This window comes from Gobius niger, assembly GCF_951799975.1.
Source record: "Gobius niger genome assembly, chromosome: 23".
Lineage (NCBI taxonomy): Eukaryota > Metazoa > Chordata > Actinopteri > Gobiiformes > Gobiidae > Gobius > Gobius niger.
In genome coordinates, this window is record NC_136874.1 from 92,501 (window position 1) to 102,341 (window position 9,841).

General features: G+C 55.0%; 1 protein-coding gene across 1 annotated transcript in view; it reads left to right on the top strand.

Annotated features, from left to right (window-relative positions):
* LOC306981932 (claudin-22-like) overlaps positions 1-498 on the top strand; it is a gene marked incomplete at its 3' end in the record, with an annotated part of 2,977 nt that extends 2,479 nt beyond the window's left edge. The window contains exon 3 of the mRNA XM_079581671.1: positions 229-498. Coding sequence (XP_079437797.1) covers positions 229-498 — 270 coding nt within the window. The remainder of the gene's footprint in view (positions 1-228) is intronic.
* Positions 499-9,841: the final 9,343 nt, after the last annotated feature.

A 9,841-nucleotide genomic window follows, 5' to 3' on the forward strand; every position in this document is an offset into this window, starting at 1 on the left:
GCCTCTCGTCTCCTCTGACTCCTCCTCTAACTCCTCCTCTCATCTCCTCTAACTCCTCCTCTCGACTCCTCTTGCTCCGCCTCTGACTCCGCCTCTCGTCTCCTCTGACTCCGCCTCTCGTCTCCTCTGACTCCGCCTCTCGTCTCCTCTGACTCCTCCTCTAACTCCTCCTCTCGTCTCCTCTGACTCCGCCTCTCGTCTCCTCTAACTCCTCCTCTTCCTCCGCAGAGCGAGCTCCTGAAGCGCAGACTCCGCGGCGTGTCTTCACTCCTCCTCCTCCTCACCGCGGCGTTGGAGGCGGGGCCTGTGACGTTCGCGGGTCACGTGACGGCGCTGAGGTTCCGTGAGGAGGCGGGGCTGGCGATGGCGCCGCGCTGGGACCTGGGCGTCGGCCTGTTCCTGGGCTGGGCGTCCGCCTCGCTCTTCGTGCTGACGGCGGGGGTGGGGCTGTGGAGCACGCGGTGGCGAGGGGGCGGGGCCAGACAGGAGTACGTTTAAAACACGATAATCTGAGCTTTAATCACGGCCGTTTCCACGGCGACCACGGGGTCAGGAAGACGGAAACGGGGTCACGGCGAAACGATGCGGGAACACGGAAATATGTTTAAACGTGACGGCGGAGCGTCGTCGGGGGGATTCCGTGCGGCGTTGTCGGGGGGATTCCGTGCGGCGTTGTCGGGGGGATTCCGTGCGGCGGCGTCTCGTCCTGACTCTGATTCTCCTGATCCGCTGCTTTGACTGAATGTACCAAATCTATCACGCTCAGCTTCAGAATGTCGCACACACGAATGCACCTGTTTGTATCAAATAAAACTCATGAAACAACTGCCCTCGTGTCCTTTGGCAACACACCTCAGCCCGTCCACAGCAGGAACCAGGGCGGGGCTACAGGGCGGGGCTACAGGGCGGGGCTACAGGGCGGGGCTACAGGGCGGGGTCTGGTTAGCATCAGAGGTCCCTATGCTAAAGTGGCTATGATAGTTAGCATCAGAGGTCCCTATGCTAAAGTGGCTATGATAGTTAGCATCAGAGGTCCCTATGCTAAAGTGGCTATGATAGTTAGCATCAGAGGTCCCTATGCTAAAGTGGCTATGATAGTTAGCATCAGAGGTCCCTATGCTAAAGTGGCTATGATAGTTAGCATCAGAGGTCCCTATGCTAAAGTGGCTATGATAGTTAGCATCAGAGGTCCCTATGCTAAAGTGGCTATGATAGTTAGCATCAGAGGTCCCTATGCTAAAGTGGCTATGATAGTTAGCACCAGAGGTCCCTATGCTAAAGTGGCTATGATAGTTAGCACCAGAGGTCCCTATGCTAAAGTGGCTATGATAGTTAGCATCAGAGGTCCCTATGCTAAAGTGGCTATGATAGTTAGCATCAGAGGCCCCTATGCTAAAGTGGCTATGATAGTTAGCACCAGAGGTCCCTATGCTAAAGTGGCTATGATAGTTAGCATCAGAGGTCCCTATGCTAAAGTGGCTATGATAGTTAGCACCAGAGGTCTTTATGCTAAAGTGGCTATGATAGTTAGCATCAGAGGTCCCTATGCTAAAGTGGCTATGATAGTTAGCACCAGAGGTCCCTATGCTAAAGTGGCTATGATAGTTAGCATCAGAGGCCCCTATGCTAAAGTGGCTATGATAGTTAGCATCAGAGGTCCCTATGCTAAAGTGGCTATGATAGTTAGCATCAGAGGTCCCTATGCTAAAGTGGCTATGATAGTTAGCATCAGAGGTCCCTATGCTAAAGTGGCTATGATAGTTAGCATCAGAGGTCACTATGCTAAAGTGGCTATGATAGTTAGCATCAGAGGCCCCTATGCTAAAGTGGCTATGATAGTTAGCATCAGAGGTCTCTATGCTAAAGTGGCTATGATAGTTAGCATCAGAGGTCCCTATGCTAAAGTGGCTATGATAGTTAGCATCAGAGGTCCCTATGCTAAAGTGGCTATGATAGTTAGCATCAGAGGTCCCTATGCTAAAGTGGCTATGATAGTTAGCATCAGAGGTCCCTATGCTAAAGTGGCTATGATAGTTAGCATCAGAGGTCCCTATGCTAAAGTGGCTATGATAGTTAGCACCAGAGGTCCCTATGCTAAAGTGGCTATGATAGTTAGCACCAGAGGTCCCTATGCTAAAGTGGCTATGATAGTTAGCATCAGAGGTCCCTATGCTAAAGTGGCTATGATAGTTAGCATCAGAGGTCCCTATGCTAAAGTGGCTATGATAGTTAGCATCAGAGGTGCCTATGCTAAAGTGGCTATGATAGTTAGCACCAGAGGTCCCTATGCTAAAGTGGCTATGATAGTTAGCATCAGAGGTCCCTATGCTAAAGTGGCTATGATAGTTAGCATCAAGGCTCCTTTTCCTAACCACTTCCTAACTGACAGACCAATTCGGAGGCAACTTGCCATGGCAGACGCTGACGCACATCCGGTTTGGCGTAAGAGCTCTTAGCAATCTGATGGTTTCGGAAGGAGCCTAAGCTTTGACAGGAAGTGACAAAGCTTTGACAGAAGGTGACTAAGCTTTGACAGGAAGTGACAAAGCTTTGACAGGAAGTGACTAAGCTTTGACAGGAAGTGACTAAGCTTTGACAAAAGGTGACTAAGCTTTGACAGGAAGTGACAAAGCTTTGACAGGAAGTGACTAAGCTTTGACAGGAAGTGACTAAGCTTTGACAGGAAGTGACATAAATAAAGGTAAAGTTTGACTCATTTCCCACTGACTTAACAACAGTTTTAAATAATTTGCCGTCATCGATGTCACTTCCTGTCAGTGTCCAATAAGGAAGTGAAACTATAACATCACAAAAACAAATCTGGAATAATCTTTAGTAAAATCATGAATATAATCGCGCTGATGTTTTAAATCAGGTCTGATGTGTCATGAGCACTTTTAAAGGAAGGTCAAATAATGACTTTTCTTTTTTTTCATATTTTGTTCCCGACTTTTTCACATTTTTATTACTAATAAATTCTCAAATTTTCTGAATGTTTATTTTTTGTTCCTCACATTATTGTTCTGTTTCCTGGTTCTGGACGACACATGTTTAAAGTAAAGTAACGGTGCCCAGTCCTGTACGTGATTTATATTTGACATTATTAGACCTGCAGTGCAGCTCTTTGTGGCCGTCATAGGTCCAGGTCCAGGTCCTGGTCCCGGTCCTGGTCCAGGTCAGGCTTTGGCCCCAGTCCAGGCTCTGATCCAGGTCAGGCTTTGGCCCCGGTCCCGGCTGGTTCTGATCTGGTCCCAGTCGGATGTGTTTGTGTCTGAGCCTCTTTGTTCTCGGGGACAGAGGCTCAGTGTGAGACTCATTACAGAGTCATTAGTGTCTGAGTCCAGTGTGTGCGGCGCCCCCTGCTGGTCTCACATCACAGAGTCTGTTGTTCCTGAAGCGCCCCCTGCTGGTCAAACATCACAGTCTGTTGTTCCTGAAGCGCCCCCTGCTGGTCAAACATCACAGTCTGTTGTTCCTGAAGCGCCCCCTGCTGGTCTCACATCACAGAGTCTGTTGCTCCTGAAGCGCCCCCTGCTGGTCTCACATCACAGAGTCTGTTGTTCCTGAAGCGCCCCCTGCTGGTCACACATCACAGAGTCTGTTGTTCCTGAAGCGCCCCCTGCTGGTCACACATCACAGAGTCTGTTGTTGCTGAAGCGCCCCCTGCTGGTCTCACATCAGAGTCTGTTGTTCCTGAAGCGCCCCCTGCTGGTCTCACATCACAGTCTGTTGCTCCTGAAGCGCCCCCTGCTGGTCTCACATCAGAGAGTCTGTTGCTCCTGAAGCGCCCCCTGCTGGTCTCACATCACAGAGTCTGTTGTTCCTGAAGCGCCCCCTGCTGGTCTCACATCACAGAGTCTGTTGTTCCTGAAGCGCCTCCTGCTGGTCTCACATCACAGTCTGTTGTTCCTGAAGCGCCCCCTGCTGGTCACACATCAGAGTCTGTTGTTCCTGAAGCGCCCCCTGCTGGTCTCACATCACAGAGTCTGTTGTTCCTGAAGCGCCTCCTGCTGGTCACACATCACAGAGTCTGTTGCTCCTGAAGCGCCCCCTGCTGGTCTCACATCACAGTCTGTTGCTCCTGAAGCGCCCCCTGCTGGTCTCACATCAGAGTCTGTTGCTCCTGAAGCGCCCCCTGCTGGTCTCACATCAGAGTCTGTTGCTCCTGAAGCGCCCCCTGCTGGTCTCACATCACAGAGTCTGTTGTTCCTGAAGCGCCTCCTGCTGGTCACACATCACAGAGTCTGTTGCTCCTGAAGCGCCCCCTGCTGGTCTCACATCACAGAGTCTGTTGTTCCTGAAGCGCCCCCTGCTGGTCTCACATCACAGAGTCTGTTGCTCCTGAAGCGCCCCCTGCTGGTCACACATCACAGAGTCTGTTGTTCCAGAAGCGCCCCCTGCTGGTCTCACATCACAGAGTCTGTTGTTCCTGAAGCGCCCCCTGCTGGTCTCACATCACAGAGTCTGTTGTTCCTGAAGCGCCCCCTGCTGGTCTCACATCACAGTCTGTTGTTCCTGAAGCGCCCCCTGCTGGTCACACATCAGAGTCTGTTGCTCCTGAAGCGCCCCCTGCTGGTCTCACATCACAGTCTGTTGTTCCTGAAGCGCCCCCTGCTGGTCACACATCACAGAGTCTGTTGTTCCTGAAGCGCCCCCTGCTGGTCACACATCACAGTCTGTTGCTCCTGAAGCGCCCCCTGCTGGTCACACATCAGAGTCTGTTGCTCCAGAAGCGCCCCCTGCTGGTCTCACATCACAGAGTCTGTTGCTCCTGAAGCGCCCCCTGCTGGTCACACATCACAGAGTCTGTTGTTCCAGAAGCGCCCCCTGCTGGTCTCACATCACAGAGTCTGTTGTTCCTGAAGCGCCCCCTGCTGGTCTCACATCACAGAGTCTGTTGTTCCTGAAGCGCCCCCTGCTGGTCTCACATCACAGAGTCTGTTGCTCCTGAAGCGCCCCCTGCTGGTCTCACATCACAGAGTCTGTTACTCCTGAAGCGCCCCCTGCTGGTCTCACATCACAGAGTCTGTTGCTCCTGAAGCGCCCCCTGCTGGTCTCACATCACAGTCTGTTGTTCCTGAAGCGCCCCCTGCTGGTCACACATCAGAGTCTGTTGCTCCTGAAGCGCCCCCTGCTGGTCTCACATCACAGAGTCTGTTGCTCCTGAAGCGCCCCCTGCTGGTCTCACATCACAGTCTGTTGTTCCTGAAGCGCCCCCTGCTGGTCACACATCAGAGTCTGTTGCTCCTGAAGCGCCCCCTGCTGGTCACACATCAGAGTCTGTTGCTCCTGAAGCGCCCCCTGCTGGTCTCACATCAGAGTCTGTTGTTCCTGAAGCGCCCCCTGCTGGTCACACATCACAGAGTCTGTTGTTCCTGAAGCGCCCCCTGCTGGTCTCACATCACAGAGTCTGTTGTTCCTGAAGCGCCCCCTGCTGGTCTCACATCACAGAGTCTGTTGTTCCTGAAGCGCCCCCTGCTGGCCTCACATCACAGAGTCTGTTGCTCCTGAAGCGCCCCCTGCTGGTCTCACATCACAGAGTCTGTTGCTCCTGAAGCGCCCCCTGCTGGTCTCACATCACAGAGTCTGTTGCTCCTGAAGCGCCCCCTGCTGGTCACACATCACAGCCTGTTGCTCCTGAAGCGCCCCCTGCTGGTCTCACATCACAGAGTCTGTTGTTCCTGAAGCGCCCCCTGCTGGTCACACATCACAGAGTCTGTTGCTCCTGAAGCGCCCCCTGCTGGTCACACATCACAGAGTCTGTTGTTCCTGAAGCGCCCCCTGCAGGTCTCACATCACAGTCTGTTGTTCCTGAAGCGCCCCCTGCTGGTCACACATCACAGTCTGTTGTTCCTGAAGCGCCCCCTGCTGGTCACACATCACAGTCTGTGTCCTGTTGTTCCTGAAGCGCCCCCTGCTGGTCTCACATCACAGTCTGTTGCTCCTGAAGCGCCCCCTGCTGGTCTCACATCACAGTCTGTGTCCTGTTGTTCCTGAAGCGCCCCCTGCTGGTCTCACATCACAGTCTGTTGTTCCTGAAGCGCCCCCTGCTGGTCACACATCACAGTCTGTTGCTCCTGAAGCGCCCCCTGCTGGTCACACATCACAGTCTGTTGTTCCTGAAGCGCCCCCTGCTGGTCTCACATCACAGAGTCTGTTGCTCCTGAAGCGCCCCCTGCTGGTCTCACATCACAGAGTCTGTTGCTCCTGAAGCGCCCCCTGCTGGTCTCACATCAGAGTCTGTTGTTCCTGAAGCGCCCCCTGCTGGTCTCACATCACAGAGTCTGTTGCTCCTGAAGCGCCCCCTGCTGGTCTCACATCACAGTCTGTTGCTCCTGAAGCGCCCCCTGCTGGTCTCACATCACAGTCTGTGTCCTGTTGTTCCTGAAGCGCCCCCTGCTGGTCTCACATCACAGTCTGTTGTTCCTGAAGCGCCCCCTGCTGGTCACACATCAGAGTCTGTTGCTCCTGAAGCGCCCCCTGCTGGTCACACATCAGAGTCTGTTGTTCCTGAAGCGCCCCCTGCTGGTCTCACATCACACAGTCTGTTGTTCCTGAAGCGCCCCCTGCTGGTCTCACATCACAGAGTCTGTTGTTCCTGAAGCGCCCCCTGCTGGTCTCACATCACAGTCTGTTGTTCCTGAAGCGCCCCCTGCAGGTCACACATCACAGAGTCTGTTGTTCCTGAAGCGCCCCCTGCTGGTCACACATCACAGAGTCTGTTGCTCCTGAAGCGCCCCCTGCTGGTCTCACATCAGAGTCTGTTGTTCCTGAAGCGCCCCCTGCTGGTCTCACATCACAGAGTCTGTTGTTCCTGAAGCGCCCCCTGCTGGTCTCACATCACAGTCTGTTGCTCCTGAAGCGCCCCCTGCTGGTCTCACATCACAGTCTGTTGCTCCTGAAGCGCCCCCTGCTGGTCTCACATCACAGTCTGTTGCTCCTGAAGCGCCCCCTGCTGGTCTCACATCACAGAGTCTGTTGTTCCTGAAGCGCCCCCTGCTGGTCTCACATCACAGTCTGTTGCTCCTGAAGCGCCCCCTGCTGGTCTCACATCAGAGTCTGTTGCTCCTGAAGCGCCCCCTGCTGGTCACACATCACAGTCTGTTGCTCCTGAAGCGCCCCCTGCTGGTCTCACATCAGAGTCTGTTGCTCCTGAAGCGCCCCCTGCTGGTCTCACATCACAGTCTGTTGTTCCTGAAGCGCCCCCTGCTGGTCTCACATCACAGAGTCTGTTGTTCCTGAAGCGCCCCCTGCTGGTCACACATCAGAGTCTGTTGCTCCTGAAGCGCCCCCTGCTGGTCACACATCAGAGTCTGTTGCTCCTGAAGCGCCCCCTGCTGGTCTCACATCAGAGTCTGTTGTTCCTGAAGCGCCCCCTGCTGGTCACACATCACAGAGTCTGTTGTTCCTGAAGCGCCTCCTGCTGGTCACACATCACACAGTCTGTTGCTCCTGAAGCGCCCCCTGCTGGTCTCACATCACAGAGTCTGTTGCTCCTGAAGCGCCCCCTGCTGGTCTCACATCACAGAGTCTGTTGTTCCTGAAGCGCCCCCTGCTGGTCACACATCAGAGTCTGTTGCTCCTGAAGCGCCCCCTGCTGGTCTCACATCACAGAGTCTGTTGTTCCTGAAGCGCCCCCTGCTGGTCACACATCACAGAGTCTGTTGTTCCTGAAGCGCCCCCTGCTGGTCTCACATCACAGAGTCTGTTGCTCCTGAAGCGCCCCCTGCTGGTCTCACATCACAGAGTCTGTTGCTCCTGAAGCGCCCCCTGCTGGTCTCACATCACAGAGTCTGTTGCTCCTGAAGCGCCCCCTGCTGGTCTCACATCACAGAGTCTGTTGCTCCTGAAGCGCCCCCTGCTGGTCTCACATCACAGAGTCTGTTGCTCCTGAAGCGCCCCCTGCTGGTCACACATCACAGAGTCTGTTGTTCCTGAAGCGCCCCCTGCTGGTCTCACATCACAGAGTCTGTTGTTCCTGAAGCGCCCCCTGCTGGTCACACATCAGAGTCTGTTCCTGAAGCGCCCCCTGCTGGTCACACATCACAGAGTCTGTTGTTCCTGAAGCGCCCCCTGCTGGTCTCACATCAGAGTCTGTTGCTCCTGAAGCGCCCCCTGCTGGTCACACATCACAGAGTCTGTTGCTCCTGAAGCGCCCCCTGCTGGTCTCACATCACAGAGTCTGTTGCTCCTGAAGCGCCCCCTGCTGGCCTCACATCACAGAGTCTGTTGCTCCTGAAGCGCCCCCTGCTGGTCTCACATCACAGAGTCTGTTGCTCCTGAAGCGCCCCCTGCTGGTCACACATCAGAGTCTGTTGCTCCTGAAGCGCCCCCTGCTGGTCACACATCAGAGTCTGTTGCTCCTGAAGCGCCCCCTGCTGGTCACACATCAGAGTCTGTTGCTCCTGAAGCGCCCCCTGCTGGTCACACATCAGAGTCTGTTGCTCCTGAAGCGCCCCCTGCTGGTCACACATCACAGTCTGTTGCTCCTGAAGCGCCCCCTGCTGGTCTCACATCACAGTCTGTTGCTCCTGAAGCGCCCCCTGCTGGTCACACATCAGAGTCTGTTGTTCCTGAAGCGCCCCCTGCTGGTCACACATCAGAGTCTGTTGCTCCTGAAGCGCCCCCTGCTGGTCACACATCAGAGTCTGTTGCTCCTGAAGCGCCCCCTGCTGGTCACACATCACAGTCTGTTGCTCCTGAAGCGCCCCCTGCTGGTCTCACATCACAGTCTGTTGCTCCTGAAGCGCCCCCTGCTGGTCACACATCACAGTCTGTTGCTCCTGAAGCGCCCCCTGCTGGTCACACATCACAGAGTCTGTTGCTCCTGAAGCGCCCCCTGCTGGTCACACATCACAGAGTCTGTTGTTCCTGAAGCGCCCCCTGCTGGTCACACATCACAGAGTCTGTTGCTCCTGAAGCGCCCCCTGCTGGTCTCACATCACAGAGTCTGTTGTTCCTGAAGCGCCCCCTGCTGGTCTCACATCACAGAGTCTGTTGCTCCTGAAGCGCCCCCTGCTGGTCTCACATCACAGAGTCTGTTGCTCCTGAAGCGCCCCCTGCTGGTCTCACATCAGAGTCTGTTGTTCCTGAAGCGCCCCCTGCTGGTCTCACATCAGAGTCTGTTGTTCCTGAAGCGCCCCCTGCTGGTCTCACATCAGAGTCTGTTGTTCCTGAAGCGCCCCCTGCTGGTCACACATCACAGAGTCTGTTGTTCCTGAAGCGCCCCCTGCTGGTCACACATCACAGAGTCTGTTGTTCCTGAAGCGCCCCCTGCTGGTCACACATTACAGAGTCTGTTGCTCCTGAAGCGCCCCCTGCTGGTCTCACATCACAGTCTGTTGCTCCTGAAGCGCCCCCTGCTGGTCTCACATCACAGAGTCTGTTGCTCCTGAAGCGCCCCCTGCTGGTCACACATCACAGTCTGTTGCTCCTGAAGCGCCCCCTGCTGGTCTCACATCACAGAGTCTGTTGTTCCTGAAGCGCCTCCTGCTGGTCACACATCACAGAGTCTGTTGCTCCTGAAGCGCCCCCTGCTGGTCTCACATCACAGTCTGTTGCTCCTGAAGCGCCCCCTGCTGGTCACACATCACACAGTCTGTTGTTCCTGAAGCGCCCCCTGCTGGTCACACATCACACAGTCTGTTGCTCCTGAAGCGCCCCCTGCTGGTCACACATCACACAGTCTGTTGCTCCTGAAGCGCCCCCTGCTGGTCTCACATCACAGTCTGTTGTTCCTGAAGCGCCCCCTGCTGGTCACACATCAGAGTCTGTTGTTCCTGAAGCGCCCCCTGCTGGTCTCACATCACAGAGTCTGTTGCTCCTGAAGCGCCCCCTGCTG